The sequence below is a fragment of the Vanellus vanellus genome (assembly GCF_965231255.1).
Source record: "Vanellus vanellus genome assembly, chromosome: 3".
Classification (NCBI taxonomy): Eukaryota; Metazoa; Chordata; class Aves; order Charadriiformes; family Charadriidae; genus Vanellus; species Vanellus vanellus.
Window position 1 is genome coordinate 112450787 of NC_138907.1, and position 19990 is coordinate 112470776.

Below are 19990 nucleotides of genomic sequence, written 5' to 3' on the forward strand. Positions count from 1 at the left end.
ATTCTGCCCAAACTGAACTTTATTTGAAATACCTGCCACAAAGGTTATCATATGTGGACAACTCTGTCCAGAAGTCTTGGAGCTCTGGGCACAACCACTTCATAAATAAAGAGAAAAGGAGGCACCACCTCTCCATATCATCTTTATCATGATGCATAACTGTTAGACACGTGTCAGGTCCTAGTTGGAGAGAAGTACTCTTCTCACAAGTATTTTATAAAGGATAAAAGTACTTTATAAAATATCTTTGTGTAAAATGAGTTGTTTATCTTTCCATTGCTCCAAGTCTCCTTTCTAAGCCTTCACTTGATTAGTCATCCTATTTATCCTTTCCTCTATGAAAATCATGTGTATGTTAGAAGTTAGCCCCTGGTTGATGGGTTTTACCTAAATGCAAGATCAGAGAGTTCACAGGGCAAACAGCAGTTTAGTTCTTAGTTCAGAAGTTGTAGGTTCCCAATACAAGAGAAGAAAGGCATGTTTTCATCTTACTCTGCAAAATTTCATTTTACCAAAACAAGTATTCTTATTCCATTTGATTAAAACTTTTTTTTTTTTTTTTAATGCAACAAGAAAGTGTGAGATATTTAAGTTTTGGGTTTTATTCTGTGCAGGAGATCAAGTTGTTTTTCTTGATATTTGCAGTTTGTTTATCTATAGTAAATCCCTGCTGATCCTGGGGCTTGTGCCAGTAGCCAACACATCTTTGATGAGCACAGTCATCTTTTCTCTTTTAGGTGGAAGTCATTTTTGTTTCCTTTTTAATGTGGAGGACATCTATTTCTTTAAAAGTTTGCTAGTGTAGGAGTTAAAACGAATTAGTAAATTAGTAGTACTATGTATAAAGTTCCGTGGCTAATTTGCTCTCAGCTTGTTGTGTATATATTGATAGTATCTGTCCTCCAGTGGAGCTACACACAGATTCCCTCTTCCCTTTTTGCTTGAAGTAGGAATGCATCCTTAAGATACACATCCTCTATTTTGCTTTTAGGAATTTATCTGTATCCTCATCATACAAAATCCCTTTTCTCTTGAGCAAGCAACAACTTGTGCTTGCCATAGATCTGTTTTTCTTTACGTTTTTTACTCTGGACTGTATACCAGATTATCTCTTATGTAATTATTTTGTTTGTGCTTTAAAGTTGGTTCTGCTTTGCTGTCTCAAGTTTACCTTTAGTTTTCATTACTTCTTACAAAACTCATTACTTTTTGGTGTATTTTACCATTAATACATATTAGATTTTTTTTTTTTAATGTCCAAAAATAATTTTTGGTTTTGATTCTCACAATCTTAACACACACAAACTTAAATGTATGTATATATATTTATAGGTACGCAGGTCACTTCCATTGCTGTTGGGCAACATGATTTACTAAAGTATTGAAGATAATAAATGCATGGCTTCGAAGTATGTGCTGCATGGAACAGGACAGGTGCAGTCTCATAAATATCTTTCAGATCCTGTTGTTCTGAAGAGCTTCAGGAATGGTCATCTCTTTAGATGCACAAGTATCTGGACTTGGCGAGGAGCCCGATATGTGACCTTAGTGAAGTTCCCCCTCTCTCGCATTCTCCTCCAACTTTAAAATAATTAATTTCTTGCTAAAGTTACTAAGAATCTCTTTTTCTCAGGGATGGGGGAGCTAGGAGAAAGTTGAGCTTCATGGATGTCAGATGAATTCTGTTCAGAAATTATCCACCAACCTGCCCTCGAAGACAAAAGGAACGGGTATTTACCAAATTATCCTGGCTGCTTCTGCCCTGGAGCGTGGTCATAAAATGGCTTCTCTATATAAGTCTGTCTGTGTTTTTAGTTTTTACTTTTTTGATCTTAGATGGAAGTAGCTGCACAATTCTGTCTGAAACCTGTCTTTTACAAGGCCAGTGAGTGCTTCAGTGTTGACAGAGTGTTATTAATATATCTTGCTCTCTAGGAAGCTCTATCTTAAAAATGCTTCCCTTTTTGTTTTATAATTTTAATTCCATTCCTCTCTGTCTTCCTCAGTGTTTGTTGTTTTTTTAATAATCCACTGAGTATTGCTGCCCATAACAAGAAATGTACTTAGACAGCTTTGACCTTGCAATGTAAGAAAAAGAATATCCAGGTTACTTTTTGGTGGTCTTAGTATACATTGTTGTTTTCTTTTTACTTTTACACATCCTACTTCCAACTTACCTATATTAACAGAAGCTGTTTAGTTTGAATTCTGCTCTATATAATTCACCTATTTCCATCCCTAATTGTCTTGATTCTTAAATAACTCCTTGTGTTACTCTTCAGGTTTTTCCATGATATAGAAATGCTTTCTAAACTTCCAGCTGAGAGGGATGTTAGCATCTTCCTTACTTTTGCATGTGGAAAATTCTTGAATGCACCCTGGTAAAGCAGCAGCAATATACTTTGCTTCTTGGTGTTGTGGACAAGAGGAGAAGAATCATGAAACTTAAAAGCACATGTCAGGATTTTCTCCTCTTTTTCTCACCTAACTGAAAAGCTGCTTCTTTCTTTCTTCTCCCTGATATCTTTTTTTTTCTTTCAGGCTTAATAGATTATCATTCTACATTAAAGTTATGTACAGTTTTGTCTGTGTCAGGTTAGGCCAGTAGCTCTGGGCAGCTGTCCGTTGTGTTCAGTTCAATAAGAATTTTAATTCATGCTCCATTATGAACTGATGTTGGCTTTGATGGGAAAATGAAGAGTTTGAAAATAAATATTTGCTGCCCTAAGAAAAGGTCTATTTCATTCAGGGTTTTCCTTTTGCTTAAAGTAACCTTTCATAGGTGTTGAAGTAGAAACCATAATGTATTTTTAAAGTAGACTGGAAAACTTTACCTGTTTTGAGAATGTGCCACTTTAGTGCGCAGTATTTTATTCTGTATGATGCTTTGGATTTATTGTATTTTATTTGAGTTGGAGTGACACACCCTCCCTAGCTTGAATTTCTTTCCTCTTTTATTTGAGAGTGAAAGGCTTGCTTTAAACATTGAGAGATGATCATTCTTCTCTACGCCGACTGGAAACTTTCCAATTCTTTGGTTTCTTCTTTTACAGTATTCTATAGCTTGTATTTTCTTTTTGTTCTTCTATTCGTTTTCTTTTTTTTATATTTTTGCTTGATTTTATTCTTGGCAGCACTTTTGTACCTGTATTTCTCTGTGACTAATCCTTCTGGCACCTGTCTTTCTGTGTCAGCTTCAATCAAATCTCACTTCTGCTGAGGATTTGGGAGATCTGATTTCTAAGATGAATTTACTAATATATCCTTCTGCTATCTGTTTTGCTCCTTTGTTCTGCACACTTTCCTTTCCAGCAGAGTTTAATTGAGTTTAATTATGACTTCTGGTTTTCTACTGAAACTTTGTGGTAAATTTGATTTGGGTTCCCTTTAACTATCCTATAAAAAAGGAAAAAGGATTTTCAGAGCAGCTTCTTGTGGGAGCTGGAGCTTCAGTCACCTGTCTCCTCTCCTGACCTTATGAAGGTTGCTTGACTGACAGGATATTTTTAGCTTCCATTTTTCCCATTACCATTGTATTATTTTGTTCAGGATCCGTGCCAAGCTAATCATTCTAGAGTTCCTGAATCTCCCCTTTTACATTTTTTTAAATACTGCATATTAATGTGGAGAGTTCTTTGATGTTTAGGATTTCTTAGAATTATTTAAAAAACAACATTTGTGTTTCAGAGAGCTCCTCAGTTATTTCCTTGAAGCTTCTTGTGTGTAAATTATCTGGGCCTCTCCTTTGTAAAATACTCATTTTTATCAGATGCTGGTTTGCTTTTTTGCAGACATAATTTTTCTCTTCCTTACGTATTGTTTTAACGAGATGCTTTCATGTACTTTTTCCAGTTATAGAACAATCTTACTTTTTCTTCTTATTTCTTTTATGACTTACCCATTTACCTGTAGCATTGAAATTCAAGGTTTTGGGTTGGTTTTCTTTTAAGTTTCCCTTCTGCTTACAGCTTAGTCACCTTTACCTCTTGTTTCATTACAGAATATCTATAGTGCTGTTTCTTGCCTTTTTTTATCCAGGAGGTTGTCCCTGAGTGCTATGCAGTCAAATCCCCCCTCTTCTGCTTCAAAAGGGGGATCTTTTATTTATGGTTTTCCCTTTATCCCATGATCCCACAATAAAAAGAGGGATATAACAGTCCTGTCTGGGAGTGTAGTGACCTACCAGGACTGTATCTGGAGAGGTCTAAAGCATGTACTTTCATATCTAGGACATACACTTTTTTGTATCGTTTACTATCCTCCTTGAGAACCATGTTTAAATTCAGGACTTTTGTCTTTGTGCGGTACTACCCAGTGCTGGACTTCTCTTCCAGGTTCATAATGATGATGGAATATTAATCATTTATGTTACAGTATGGTTAAATGTTGCTGAGTTTTACTATGGTAGGAAGATGAAAGCTACGGAACCTCAGATTTAGCCCATCTTTCTGATTGTCTTCGTTACAGGCAATGATACAACTGGAATACAATTATTAATACTTGTGCTGTATAAACATTTTGTGCCTTGTGACCATCTAACAACAGAGTTGCTCAGTAAAATCTGGTTGGGGATGTGCCACAAAAATGTATTTGAATCAATTCAGCATTGTTCAAGCATAGTAAAAGCCATTTTGTTTTGTAAATTTAGTGGATGAGTTTAAGTAGTTTAAGACGCTTCCTGATTTTGATTTCCCTGTGAATGTTGGGGGCAGAAGAACTGTCAGGTAGCCTGGAGGAAAACATAAAATTGGAGGGTTTCTCATGGACTAGTAAAAGAAGATTGCTCAATATTTTGACGGTTACCTGCTGTATATAACCAAAACTAGGACTTGGTTATAGTCTTCAGTTTTCGAGGCTACTGGCTTAATTTTAGAAGTAATTTGGCATTCAGTTCTCACTAATTTCTAATCATCTCTATCAGCTTGTTATAGAGTTTGAGAGCTTAATGTAATTTATACTGCTAAGATCGGTTGAATAATTTGGCTATGTTCTGACCTGAAGTGGCATCAGTATTACAGGTTTCTTGAAAACTAATTCTTTGAATTTACAGTAGTAAATAACATGAAAACTGTCACTTCTGTATCCAAGTGTATTGCTTGGCTTATTCTCCTTGGAAATAATTGTCTGCGTTTTCTTGGTAGATACATTGAGCTGCTTCTGTTTTGTTTTGTTTCCTGCAGTCACAAATTGATAAAATATTTTACTGTGTTTGAAGTGCCTAAACTTAGGCAGATAGGATCTTCCTTGGGAGGCTTTCAAAAGTAGCTACCTCTATCACTTACTGAAGAGTATTTTCATTAGATAACTTAAACGTAGATACTGAAGAAGGATAGATAGAGATTAGCAGACAGATTGTTAGTAGAGTATTGATGCTTCTCTTCTTGCCTACGCTCAGCTCTTTTCCTAGAGGGCTGGGCAAGCTCATAGTTTGCATGCTGCTTTCACTCACGGTGGTAATTCTTCCAACCTTGAACTGTGAACAAAGCCTTAAGTACTTTTTCATCATTCTTTCAAATACAGAAGTTAGTATCTTCTCACACATATAGATGAGTGGTGAACTTCATTGCAGCACAGGAAAGTGACGTCTGTACTCAAATGATGAGGTGCTCAGGGAAGAGTGTGATGTCTGTGAGGACGATGAGGAATGGCTGTACAGCACGCTGCTCATACCTGCCTTTCTCCAAACATAGAGCTGGGGGCTGGATATTCTGGGTAAAGTCTAAGCTTGTATGGCATAAACTTATGTGAAGCTGTAATATTGACCACTGAAATCCTTAGAAATCTCATGATGACCATTTTCAGTGTTGCTAAAAATAGAGGTGTTTGTTCTGCTCTTCAGGCTAATTCCTCTGTCAGGTTTGCTGGTAACATTCCTTGATTTGTACCCTAAATTGGATGCAATGTGGCTGACTGCTTTTGTACAGCAAATGATATTTCATTCTTTGTGATTGTTTTATATCAAAGATGCTATTTATGGTACTATAATTTCATCCACTTAAAAGCAGAAGGATTAGCATTTGCTTCATTACAGAGTTTGGGTATGTCAATAGAAGTTTATAAACTTGACAGTGTTTCTTAAGTGCTCCTGTTTCTTTAGTTGTGGGTGTGGATTTAGTCTCCTAATTATAGTACTCTTCTAGGAGGGGCAGATGAAGTGAATCACTGTTCTGGGGCTTTATGTTTTTTTGTCCCACTGTCTAAGGAGGAGTGAAATTCCTCTGTATATTTTTGTATTCTGAATATTGCATGAGGTCACTGTAGTGAAATTCTTACTGTGAAAATGATATATACCATTTGGTGACTGCTTTGATATTGCTAATTTGATAGGTGACAACAATGCATTCACTAAACTGACATTACTCTTTTGAATGCTGATACGTTAAATAATTTTCTAGTCTGAAGATGGTTAATAAAATAAAGTGGTCTGCTGACCATTTTTGATGAGTAAACCTTGTAGGAAAAGGTAAAATGTGTATCACTGATGCAAGCAAAGACTGCATAACTTGCAGAAGTCATTTTTAAAGAAGAATGATAATTTTAAACAAAAAATCATGGCGTAAACAAAAGTATACCTCCAAGTTACTTAGTCTTTATTATTTTATTCAGTCTTGTTTTTTCACTGTTGTTCTCGTCTTCTTTCTTGATAAAATTCTTAATCCTATATTATGAGCAGTTTGGAACAAGTCTTCAAAAGATGCTACCCCAGAATTGGGGGCAGGGGGGAGGAACAAAAAAAAAAGGGAAACTTACCCCATTCTGCATCTACTGAAATATATGATCTCTCAGCTTCACAGTTATGAGAATACAGATGGAGCAAATTCAGCTTGAAATGTCTCAAATTTTCTTGTCCAACAGTTGAGTTAAGATATTTTTAAGTCTATTTGGAGAAAGTTGTAGAAGTAAAGATAAATTGAGTGGAAGGAGAAGGTCTTAAAAGACAGATACAATGCAAGTTTGGGTTTTTTTGTTTGGCATCATTACAGTGGGCAAGCATTACACATTAGTTTTTGGTTTTCTTTAAAAAAAAAAGATTACAATTCAGTGACCCATGAGCTGCTATTAAAACACACAGATCTATTTTTTTTCTACCAATGTCTGTTTTGTGTCCAAGGGCACCCATGAAGTACATCAATCATCAGGTTTGTCCATGCTGTTATGTTTGTTAAATAGGAAGAGATTTTATTTTTTAAAGAATAGAATTTGTAGCATTCTCTGAAAGCTGGTGTTATCAATGCTATTAGGTTTGTGTTACCAGCCTTAATTTAAATATCTGTGTGATCTTAATTATACATGTTTCTGAAATCCCTTCACGATGCTGTTTTTGAACGTGCCATTGTTGTAGCCCAGCTACATTGGAATTATTTTCTAATAATTCCTGACTTCTTGTAAAGAAGTGGAGATCAACTTTATGTTAATGTATAGATCTGTCATGCACCCAATATTTTTAAATATTCCATAGAATTCTGGTTGGTTTTTTTTTTTTTTTTCTTTTCATACTCTCCCTCTTCTCAAAGTCACAGAAGAACTAAGAAAGAGGTACAGAGTGTCACAGCAAGGATCACCAAATGAAGGGACAGTTTTCCTACAAGAAACAATTAACTTTATCTGCTTACCTTTCAACCTAAGGAAGAGGTGACTTAGGGGAAGATAGGGTGATAGTTTGTAGAATGTGTTAAGGAGTCAACTATTCAATGTCTCTTCCAGCACAAGGACTGGGAGGTGTCAGAAAAGGTTGCTGGTCTGCAGATTTAGAATCAAACAGCAGGAACCGTGGCTTCATATGTTTTGTGGGTAACTGGTGAAACTCCTTGTGGTAGGATCTTTTGGGTGTTAAAAGGGCCAGATAATGACTGGACAACTGCCATGAAAGAAAGGGTATCTGTAACTAAAAAATGCAGAGATCACACTGCTGACTCAGCCACAAATGGTGTGAAGCTGCACAGCTACTTGGTAAAGTGTCGTTGTGGCTTGCTTGGTTCCTAAATTCCTCCCTACACATCTCTCTTGCTTGCTGCTGGATGCAACGCTAAACAGATCTTTTTGGATTGATGTGGTACAGCCACTTTTTTTTTTTTGTTCTGGGATTTCAGTTAGGGTTTCACTATGTGGTTTTTGTGTTCTGAGGAGACTTTTTTTAAGATCGTAAAACTTCATTTTTCATTAACCAGTTATCTCACAACTTCTTTTTAAGTCATAGTTCAAGCCTTTAAGTTAGGTGAACTAAATACCATCGTTTAAAGTTTCAGATTTAAAGATCTGGAGATGTTTCATATTCAACTTGAAAAATGTTTAGGAATGACAGAATAGTAAAATCATGCAAAATCATTGCTTGAAAGGGGTATCTCTAGCCTGTGTCAAAGAATCCTAAGCAATGAAAACTATACAGTTTTCTTAAGCAAAAACTTTGCTTCTTGAAAAATGATTTTGCATGCCTCTATTTTTCTAGTGGTCCTTTGGTTTGTTTTGGTGGAGTAACTAGAGGAATTGTTTGTATAAAAACTCACAATGTAAAATTTCTTGTTGTTGAGCAGTAGTGATGATCCCAACGCTAGGAGGAAGAAGAAATGCTTGCAAGAAGTCTGGCCTAGAAACGTGGCAAGAGGAGAAACAAGAAAAGCCATGTAAGAGTAAATACATTCCAGGTCATGGGGGAGCCATCCTGGAATGGCAGAGATGGCAGCTTAAGGGTTTTTGCACTTTACCCATAATATTTCTAAACAGCCTTCAGTTCTGTGCAATATTTTTTGGCCCTAAAAGTAAACACAGGTCTAGGATTTGTGAATAGATTACGGTAATACTGTCTTCTTTTCATGTCTTTGAATAGCGATTAAGGTTTTAAAGTTAAGCATATAGAATTTAGAATTACTGGAGTGAATTTGCTTTTAGCTGAGACTGATGTATAAGTGTGCTAGGGTGTAGTCATTAATCACTTCATCTCGTATTGTTTCTAAACCAAGATAGTGTCTTAGTTTTGCATGCAGAAAAAAATGAGCTGCTCCGTGTATCTTTTCCTTTTCTTCATTTAACGTGGGAGTTTAAGCCTGCTTTAACTCACGCCATGTGAAGCCAGCACAGTTGCAGAGTATTTGGTTCTTTCTCTTCTTTTTATGTTGGTCATTTCTCCTCTTCATGCCACGGTGCCTTTGGCTGCCCGGTGGCTGCTCCTCCAGGGCTGGGCTCTCAAGGGTGGTGTTGTGCTGCTCTGTCACAAGGTGGAAAACTGGGACAAAGAGACCTGCCCGAGGCAATGGGGTGGGTTTGTGGCACCATCATGAGGAAACCTGAAGATTTCGTAAATCCTGTAAAGTTGTCCCCATATTTAACTTTTTTTTTTTCACACTGGCTTTTCAGAAGGATTTCATATCACTTAATAATCTGCTACTGGCTAATACTCAGGTCATCAAGTCATCACTCAGCTCATAGGAAACTGCTGCCATTTGGATTGTCTCACGCTCCAGGTTTTGGTGAATTGCATATTTATATTTTAGTTTGGGTCTGATTCGAACAAAGTAATTCCTGACTAAATCTATTAATAAATTCATGAATGCAGGTCAAATGTTTGCTCTGTTTTCTCCCAGAGCATTCAGACAGGAATGACAATATCTTTCCGCTTTGCTGGAAAGTGTATCCATCGGACTGGCTTTTAGACACATTCCTCTGTTTGCTGAGGTCCTTTTCTAAAAACATTTAAGGTTTGATGTGTAAGAGCCTCTTTTCCTAACTAAAATTTGGATGAGATTAATTGCCGTATGATTTATTTTTTTTTTTAGTGGTAACTATTTAAAGAATTCAAATTAAGACAGAAGCCATTCTTGTTTATTTTTAAAAAAATCTTCAAAGAGGTATAAAATTCTAGCCATACAAATTCTGCTAATCAGTTATGCTGCTTTTACTTTCCAAAACAAGCAGTGATTCCTGCTGTGGTCTGCTGGTGTTTTGAGATACCTTGTAATCTTAGTTTTGTTGGGGGTGGGTGTCTTTCTATCTGTGGGATCATTTTTTTTTCTGACTAACTCTGTATTTTTTTGTGCATTTTAACAGCTGCATGCAGTACTTGTTCAGGATAGAAAGTAGTGCAGAATGAAAAGAAGCAGGGGTGAGGCTTTTATTTGAAAGAAAAAAAAAAAAAAGCTGAGGAGGAAGTTCACTGTTGAAAGGGTTATTGTAATCAAGTTTATCATGGGAGCTTGCTGTTGTGTAACAGAAACTCTAGCTTGTCCATACCTGTCTTAAAGCATTACTTAATGAAGAAGGAAAACAAACCAAACAAAATATTTATGAAATTCAGTAAAATTTGTTCCCAAACTCTTAAATTTCAATACATTATTACAGTTCAACTTATTGGATTACTCTCTCCATTTGTAGAAAGACTACATTTTTTTAGGAACGTGGTATTTGTCAGAGTTAGCTTGTGAGCATGATCAAGCTGACGCTCAAGCACGTGTCTCTGTTGGTTTAATAATATTGAAACTCATTTATTCAAAAACCACTTTAGCCAGGAATCATGTAATGAACAAGATGTCTTCCTCTGAAAATAGCGTATTAGAAAGTCTGCTACGCATCCAATGAAAATCTCTTCTCTTCCACCCCCCTCCCCTAGTAAAGGAGTACAACTGTACTGGATGTTCAGTTAGCTTTTTCTCTTGTGTGTGGGTTGCTTGCTCACCCACATGCCATCATGAATTCTTCAGTAAAACCTGCCTGTGTCAATTTAATGCAGTCTAATATCCTAACACACCTAGATTTTTTTTCTCTCAAAAATGCATAAATATTTTTTTATTGTGTCATCTTCTAAAATTAATCTTTTTTTTCCTATACAAAGATCCTTCTCACTTCCTCTGCAACAATGATCAGGAGTATTTCAGGATTTTAAGATGTAGCAGCTGTTTCAACTGAGACAGTTATCAAAGGAGAGAGCAAGAGAGAGGCTGCCAGTGTGATGTCTTCTATGGTTTTCAAATGGTATCTTGACTTTTCTCCCCCCCTGCCTCTTCTGCCCATTTGTTGCCAGTCAGATAATTTGGGCAACATGTTTGCCTGGCTTCATGGTGGACAAATTGATTTCATTATCTTGTGTTAACCTTTCAGTTATCCTTTCTGCTTGGTGAGAGGCTTGTAAAGCAGCAACTGTAAGGGTGTGCTTGATCTCTTTGTGTTTTTTTTTTTCTAGTGGAAGAAGTGTCATGAGATGCATATTTCTTAGCAGTTATCTCAATGGAGTTGTAGCAGTTTCACCCGTCTTTGTTCTTCTTGTCATTTTGTTCCCTTTTAATAATTCCAGGCACACCCTCTCGCTGTTACATCAGCATCTGTATGTGATTCATGGATATCAGGGTTTGAAGAAATTTATCCACTCATTTAGTCGACATAAAAATGGCTGTACCGAGTCAAACTCGAAGCTCATTGATTCTGATCTCCTGTTTCTGATGGTTACTTAGGAAAGGATGTAGGAGCAGGGTGCAGTGGCTCTCCCCAGTATACTTTCACACTTGCCAGCAATTCACAAGTCTGGGACATTTCTACACAGCAGTGGTAACAGTGCTTACAATGCTCAGCCTTTACATCGCCTGTCTTTTCTGTATACCCTGTGCTCTGGCAAAGAAGGCGTTCATGAAAAATTTAGCTTGAGACTCCACAGAATCTAACTGTGCAACAGAGTTGACTACATTAGTTTTGTGATCTAACCTGGCTGGGGAATAAAATATTAGTGAGTGCTGCTTATTTTTTAAAGTTTGTATTCATAGTAACACACAGTGTTAAAGCACGTTTAATTTGTGTGTGATGGCTCTTGCATTAATTTGCTACTGTTCCAGGTGGAATGGTGATGGTCCCTGAGAGGTGAACAGAGGTTAGGCAAGGGGGAGAAAAATGTTGTTTAAAAAATATACATCAGCAAGATTCATTGGTGCGTGTTTATATGGGAGGTAGCCAGATTGGTAGTAGTGTGAAAGTACACACAAAACATGGGAAAAAAAAATCTTCAGTAATCTTGGAGTTTGGGCTAGCCAATGACATTAAGGATGTAGTACGTAATGATTGGTTCACAAGGTCATTTCATTCAGTTTACAATACTACTTTGGGTGTAAATTTCACAGCTGATACAGTTATTGTCTTTACTGTCAATTCTTTTATGTAAGAGCTGTGTGCACTGCGGCTGGTGTCGTCCCACATCAGGCTTATGCTGCAGACGACCAGATATATCTGAACCAGTTGAGCAGCAGAAGCAAAGTAAGGTGAATCAGGCTCCATAGAGCACTTGACTGCTGTGCTTGTTGTTGGTACCTAATTTTACCTTATGCAATTTTAAAGCTAGTTTGGGTTCCTGGCAATGTGTGTTTCAATGTAGGCTGTATTCAAAGATGTTTACACACATTAGGGCATCCACTTGATTTATTTCATTTACAATAAATATCTTTTGTTTTATGAACACATCCTGCTTTATGCAAGGATTCAACCAAAATTCTGAATTGTGTTGTAAAAACTCCTTCTTCAAGCCTCCTAACTTGATGTTTTTCAAATCTTCAAGTTAAATTGCTTTCTTAGTCCATTTCCTGAGAAGTTTGGTTAACTTTTTCAAACTTGGTCATCTTAAAAATGATAAAGCCATGCTGGTTTTTATATCCAAACTTCAGATGTCAAAGATTCCCAGAAACCAACAAAAAGCCAATAATGAAAAAGTGAAGTCAGACCTTACTAGATTCCAGTATTGGAATTGAAATTGAAAAGATTGAATTGAAAGATTGAATTGAAAGATTCACTTAGGAAAGATCTCCACTGCTGAACATAAGCAGTAGAGGTGAAGGCAAAGCCTTAGAGAATGTGCAAGCATAGGAAGAAAGGGTTTTCTGGATGGAAATTCACAGATAGAAGGATGACAAGGAAGAGAACTATGCTGCAAAAAAAGTACTGGACAAGAAAGGAAGATGGAAGGGGAAAAATACAGAAGGGAGAATTTAAAACAACTCTATAATTCTTTTCAGGAAGGCTAGAACATTATCATAATAAAATAAACTGAATTGTGAATATGTAAGTAATGGCTGCTAGGATGTTGTCCTGATACAGAAGAAAACAGCCTATACAGTCATCTAAGAAGAAAGTCAGTCAGACCACATTTAATACAAGAAGCTATGGAGCCTGCAAATGAATCTAGAAAGCCAGCCAATGCATACTGTTTTCTACTTGTTGATCAGCAACATTCTGATATTGTCCAAACAAGTAGGAGAGGCTGCAATCTTGGCTTACCCAAAACAATTACCTGTTACTGTGATCTGATTATCATGCTAATAGTTTGGCTCATCTGCTTCTGAAAACCAGCTTGTTCTTTTCTAATACAGGTGAAAAATTCCATGTAACTTTCAAAGATAAAGGCAACCAATTTAAATAGTCTAATGAATATTTATCATCATGAAAATCTTGTTCTAGACACTTCTTCACTGACTCAACAGTATGTATTTTGTCCTCCTATGCTCAGTTGAAGATGAGGGGTGAGGGAAAAGAAAAGAAAAAAGTATTCTCAAGTAGTACTCATCTTCCATACTGCTTTCTGGAGAAGACCTGAAGTTACCTTATTTGTGGGAATAAGATACAAAGATTTTAAAGACAAAACAGTTAAGAAAAGTTCTCGGTAACCTCTGTACCCAATCTAGACAAGTTATAGACTATGTCAGCATTGTTGATCAGTCTTGAAGAAATCCCAGCTTGCGAAACACCTGAAAAGGCTAGCAGGTGGCATTACTTTAAAAAGGTTTTCTGTCAGTCTTCCTGAAATTATTAAGTGCCCTCAAGGGTTTGTAACTGAGTTTTATATATGGAGTGTTTCCCAGGTTCTTGAAACAAGGTGAGAGCTCAGTAACTTCACGTGCTGATGGACAGGGGAGTTGCCCCAATATTTAGCACAGAAACACAACTTGAAAATATGCAACACAAAATTCTTTCATTTATGATTGGGTAAGCAAAAGTTATACTTAGAGAGTGTGTGGCGTGTGATCTAACACTGTCCCCTCTTGTCCAAGTACTCCTCCCTGGGGGTTTAATAATGGGGTTTTTTCACCTGAAGGAGGCCCCAGCTCTGGATCTTGCTTTCCCAAGTTGGTTGGGAACAGTACTCTCCCAGTACATATGAAACTTTGCAGAGTAAGAGATTTGCTCTGTGAACTCACAGCTCTTTCAGAATTAAACAGGGTATGTAGTGACTGGCTAAAATTATCAGTGCTTGATTACTGAAATGCTCTACAGTCTCTGCAGTCCTCAACCTTTCAGCCTTCAGATCTTTGCTATGATGTGTCCTACTGAGATGTGATCTCAGGTTGGATCCAGCTTATGCTTGCAGTTTACAGTCCAAGAGATTACTGCGTACTCCTGGAAGCGTGGTGTTTGGTTCAACTTGCATCGTTGTGACTCAGCGCTGTATTGTAGAAACATGAGTACTACAGTGAATGCTTTTGAGCTTAGGGGGTTAAGCCCTGGAAGGTAGCGATTGATTTGGTTGGTCTTTATGGTGGATTAGTATGCCCTTCCTAGATCTGCACATCCAATTGTGTTTGCATCTCTTTATGAACACACATCAACTAAAAACATTTTTTGTCTGTTAACATCCTTTCTAAAATAAGCCAAGTGATAGCTCTTGGCATTAGTTTTTATTTGTAGTTTTTACATCACTTGTTTGCTCTTCAAAAAAAAAAAAAAAAGAAAGCATCAGTTGTCATTGCAAAGGAAAGAGTGTTTCCTAGCCATTTTGAAAAAGAACCAATTGCCTTCTTTAACTTGCCAATGAAAGCTTTGAAACAAAAGTTGGTGTTGGGCTTGAGGAGGAAGGGAAGATTCACTCGTACCTAGGATAGGAAAGCTCTCCCCTTTGCTTGATGCAGTGAGAGAAGCTCAGATACAAGGCGATAAAGGTGCCTACCTTGAGCCCTCCAATTAAGAGTTATATTCCTTAAAGTACCTCTGTGTTAAATTAGACTGTTCAGATAACTTCACAGGTGATAGTTCAATGTTTGAGAATGGGAATGCTTCAAATGACTGAAATCACGTGTCTTAATTTATTTTCATCTGTAATATATTATTAAGAAGCTACTAATTCAACTGCTTTTCATTAAAGGGAAAAACATATTTCCTTTATATATAATTAGGAATAGTATTTATGTGATGCTTTTATTCGAATTATCTGGGGCTTTAATTTTTCTCCAAGTATGCTCAAGAGAAGTTACGTATGATTCAGGTTTTGTTCCAGATTTTTTTGGTATTCAATTTAGCATTGTTTTTTAAGAGGAATGGAAAGTACTGTGAGCCTGGTCTTCTGTAGAAGTCTCGTAATGCGTGTTTTTCTTGTTTCTCAAGATAGTCCTGTAGCAGTCTAAGCCAATTTTTAACACTGTTTAGAAAATATAATGAGCAGGATACAACTTCCTAACTGTTACAAAAAGTTGCATGTGTAACAGTAAGTGACAGCAGAATTATTCATTTGCTTAAGCATGTGTTCACACAGTTAAGCAAGTCCAAATTGCAGTTAGAGGGGAGATCATTTAAAAAAAAAAAAAAAAAAAAGGAAATGTTGGCAGTCATTCAAAACAATAAAATTTGAGCATTGGCTATGCAGCTTATTAAGACAGATGAAACCAAATGATTGAATAAAAACGCTTTATTGCAGTCTTACTGTTGTTGTAAATATAATTGCTCTGTTTTTAATCTGGTCTAGAAAAAACAGAAGCCTGAATTCACTCATGTTCAGCAAAGTTTTGAATCTATGCACAAAGTGTAAAGCCCTGCTCAATTGCTATGAAAGCAAAGTGTCTTATGGTGTCTTATGCACAAATTGATTTGATTAATACGAATACATGACAAAGTGCTCTGATGAATTAGAACAGCCAACACAAGCAGAAAAAGCATCGCTTTTTGTATGTTTAAAATGGTGAAGTAGCCTGAGCAACTGAAAATTATTGCTTTATTTGAATTTACCTCTTAATCATTTAAAATATAAAGAATTAAGAATGTTTAATAAAACAGTTAAAGTATGGAGAAATGAGGGTCAAGTCTTACAGTCCATACTTATGCAAACTTCAGCAGGTCCTGCTGAGTTCATTGTGAATGAGCATGTCAAAATCTGACTGTAAGTTATATTCTCCTCTTGCAGGAGAACCTCAGTAGAAGTTGGGAGAACTTTCTTCATGCAGTCAATAGTTTTGAAAAGAAAGTTGCAGTTTTATTTTCATGAACAAATATGCAAATAGGGAATTAGATATTTTTTTTTTTAAATTATATTAAAGATTCTGTGGGAAGGTTCCAGAGAATATGGGCCTGCTGCTGAATGGGAATGGGGACATGGTCACAAAGACCAAGGAGAAGACTAAGGTGATGAATGCCTTTTCTGCCTCAGTCTTTGCTGATAAAGAGTGGCCTTCAGCAATCCCAGGTCCCTGAAACAAATGGAAAAATCCAGGGGAAGGTAAATTTGCCCTTGGTGGAGGGAGGATCAGGTTAGGAATATTTAAACAAACTGGACTTATGAAGATTAATGGGTCATGATGGGATGGTGCCACAAGTGCTGAGGGAGCTGGCTGATGTCATTGCAAGGCCACTGTCAATTTTTGAAAAGTCATGGTGACTGGGGGAGTTTCTTGAGGACTGGAAGAAAGCAAAAGTCACCCCTGTCTTCAAGAAGGGCAGGAAGGAGGATCTGGGGAACTAAAGGCCTGTCAGCCTCATATCGATCATGTTCTTGTTGATAAATATGTATTGCGGAATAACCGCAGACACCAGCACATGCTGGAGGGCTGATAGGTTGGATAGCAGCTTTTCAGAGAAGGCCCTGGGAGTTCTGGTGGACAAGATGCTGTGAAGATGAATGTGAGCCAGCAATGTGCCCTTGTGGCAAAGACCACTAACGTCATCCTGGGCTGCATTAGGCAGAGCATTGCCAGCAGGTCAAGGGACGTGATCCTTCCTCTCTACTCGGCAATGGTGAGACGCATCTGGAGTGCTGGGTCTAGTTCTGGGTTCCTCTGTACAAAGGAGATATGGACATACTGGAGTGAGTCCAGTAAAGGGCCATGAAAATGATGAAGGGAATGGAGCATCTGACAAATGAGGGGAGACTGAGCGAGCTGGGTCTGTTCAGCCTGGAGATGGAGAAGACTCAGAGGGGTATGATGTGCATATTAATACCTGACTGGAGGGTGCAAAGGAGAAGAACCAGATCCTCCTTAGTGGTATCCAGTGACAGGATGAGCAGAAATGGGCACAAATTGAAATACAAGAAATTTCATTTAAACATAACAAAAATGTACAAACTTGTGCAGCGAGGGTGGTGAAACACTGGAGTAGATTTCCCACAGAGCTTGTGGAGTTCCCGCCTATGGAGATATTCAGAATCTGACTGGACGTGGTCCTGGGCAACCTGCTGTAGCTGACTGGAACAGGGGGCTTGGACTAGATGATCTTAAGCAGTCCCTGCCAACCTCCACCCTTCTGTGGTTCTGTGATCTCTTAGCTCTTTAGAGACTTCACCCTCATTGCAGCTGTATATTTTTTTTTTCCAGTGCTTTTTTGATTTTGGAGACATACTGATCACTTCACAAAAAAGGTAGTGGGTTGGTTGCAGGTCTGAAGCCACTTTCTATTTGTTCCTTATATATTTCACAGGCTTTGAAACTAGCACATGTTTCTCTTTGCAGTACTGCAGTCTGGCTCCATTCTTGCATGTATGTTTAGTCATAGAGTGCTAAAAGAGACGGTGTAAGTAATTCTGCGTTAAATAATAGAGTATTTAACATCGATAACTAATTTAAAGTGAATAACAAATACAGTAATAGAGCAAATGTGTAACATCCTCTAACCCTGTCTTTCAGTCGTGGCCTGTATACGAAGAAGTATACAAGAAAATGCTTGAGCTTGCAGCGTTTTTAGACCTCCCTCGTTTTCCAGATATAACAGACAGCTGCTTTCTTCATCCAGACATGTTGTGCATGAAGTACTTGATGGAAGCTAATTTACCTGGTAAATATTTTCCCAAACCCGAACTGATAAAATTTTTCTTCGGTTTATTAAACTCTAGCAAAAAAGACTTGAATTACTACTTTAAAAGTGGCTGCTCTTTTCCTTCTGATTTATACCCATTTAAGCTTGAACTGAAAGATAATTTCTATAGAAAGCACCTTCATCAAACATTTAGAGTATGTATTATAGGCCCAGATATGCGGGGGCACTCTGGTGTTGGCTCTCTAAGGCTGTGGAGTGGATACTTCATTTCAAATCTTTCAGTATCCATGTGAACTAAGAGGCACTAGTTGAAGTCACTTTATTTATTAACTTTAGCTAAATGATTCATGAAGTTGGGACCTGATTGCTTAGCACTGGAATTGTCTCTCATATATTAGTGTGTATATATATTCTAGAATATTGCATATTAGCATTAATTTTAGTATTAACATGCGATGCTGTGTTACAAATCAGCTGGTGTCTCACTTAAATTCCAATTTAGTTTTGAAATCCTATATTGCATAAATATTGAATATTTTTGGTTTTCCTTAAGTTAATTCTTGAATATTGAATTGCCAGAGAAAGACCAATAGGTCATAGTATGTGAACTGTGTCTGTTGGGCTACCGTACCTCCTATCAAACGCCATTATCACTGAAGAGGAGTTCTACAGACAAATAACCTCTAAATTAATTTTTTTTTTCCCTCAAAGCATTCCAATACTTAATATTTTGGAGGGGTTTATTGTCTTATTTTGCAGTTAGTTATGTTGAACAAAGCTGCTTGGCTTTTCTTTGTACTCACAGTTAAACGAAAAGAAGGTAAACAACAGATTTAGGGCTAAAATTCCAGTGTAGAGATTCCTATTCCTATTTTGTAGTTTTACACCAGTGTAGTGCTACAGCCTATAGAAAATCACATTATGTTTCAGATTTAGAAGTATCACTTGAATCAAAGAAGCAGCTAGAAATTTGGCGTTTTCAGATTTATTACAGAGAAATACAAAGCTAAGTACTCTTAGAAAATTACTGTAAAAGAAGAATATATTGTCCTTTGCTTTTTCCTTGCAACTAAACTTTTTACCATGTAGAAGCATTTTTTTTACAATTTGAAAAAGGACTGCTATTGTTGTCTAACAACTCCTAAAAATAAATTAAGCAATGAATTGGCAGTGCCTCTGAGGACATTAAATAATAACGAAAAGGCCATTTTAAGTATCTGAAATAAAAGAAAATATACTGACAGTATTTATAAGAAAATTTGGGTTCCAGATTTTGTTTAACTTTTACTGTTATGTATGAGAGGATTAAAAATGAGTTCCTACTGAACTCTTTGTAAGCAGCAAGCGAGTACAAAGTATAGCTGGATTAAGGTTGTACTTAGTCATACATTGCTAACCTTTGTGGAATCTGATGGTGATGTAATCAACTCCTGTATTTCTTGCTGAACAGGAAAGGTGAGAAATTTGGGGGATTTGTATCTGTGAAAAATAAGCATAGAGTAGTAAGAGACTGTATAGATATCATACTGCTGCTTTTGGAGCTGTAGCTGTACCTTTTTGACATAACGCATCTTTACAATGTAATGCCGGTTTTAACCTAGACTGGGATTGTCTGTACCTCAGCCGGGTTTTGTTGGGATAGCAGCGAGCGTTGCCCTGCCATGATTAGGCTGCTCTTCATACCCAACTAACTTTTTTAAAATTAGCCCCGTTCCTCTTTGCAGTACTCAATCCATCCTTGCATGGGTGTTTAGTCAAGATGCAGGAAAAAGTTTGTGACAAGCTTTTGGTTTTGGGGGTTTTTTGGAACTATATTTATGTAGATTTAAAATATTCTTTCCCACAACAGTGTTCCAGATGACCTAACAACATCATTCGAGTAACACCAAAATGGAAAAATGTGTTGGTTTTTTTTTTTTTTTTCCCCCACCGTATGAATATATAATAAATCACGACTGATTTCCCTGTAAGCACAGTGAAGGTTGCCTAGTATTTTTAAAAATACCAAAAAATA

General features: G+C 37.0%; 1 protein-coding gene across 1 annotated transcript in view; it reads left to right on the forward strand.

Annotated features, from left to right (window-relative positions):
• The window catches only part of TAF1B (TATA-box binding protein associated factor, RNA polymerase I subunit B), a 46981-nt gene that overhangs the window by 15335 nt on the left and 11656 nt on the right, over nt 1-19990 (forward strand). The window contains exon 6 of the mRNA XM_082480941.1: nt 17847-17994. Coding sequence (XP_082337067.1) covers nt 17847-17994 — 148 coding nt within the window. The remainder of the gene's footprint in view (nt 1-17846; nt 17995-19990) is intronic.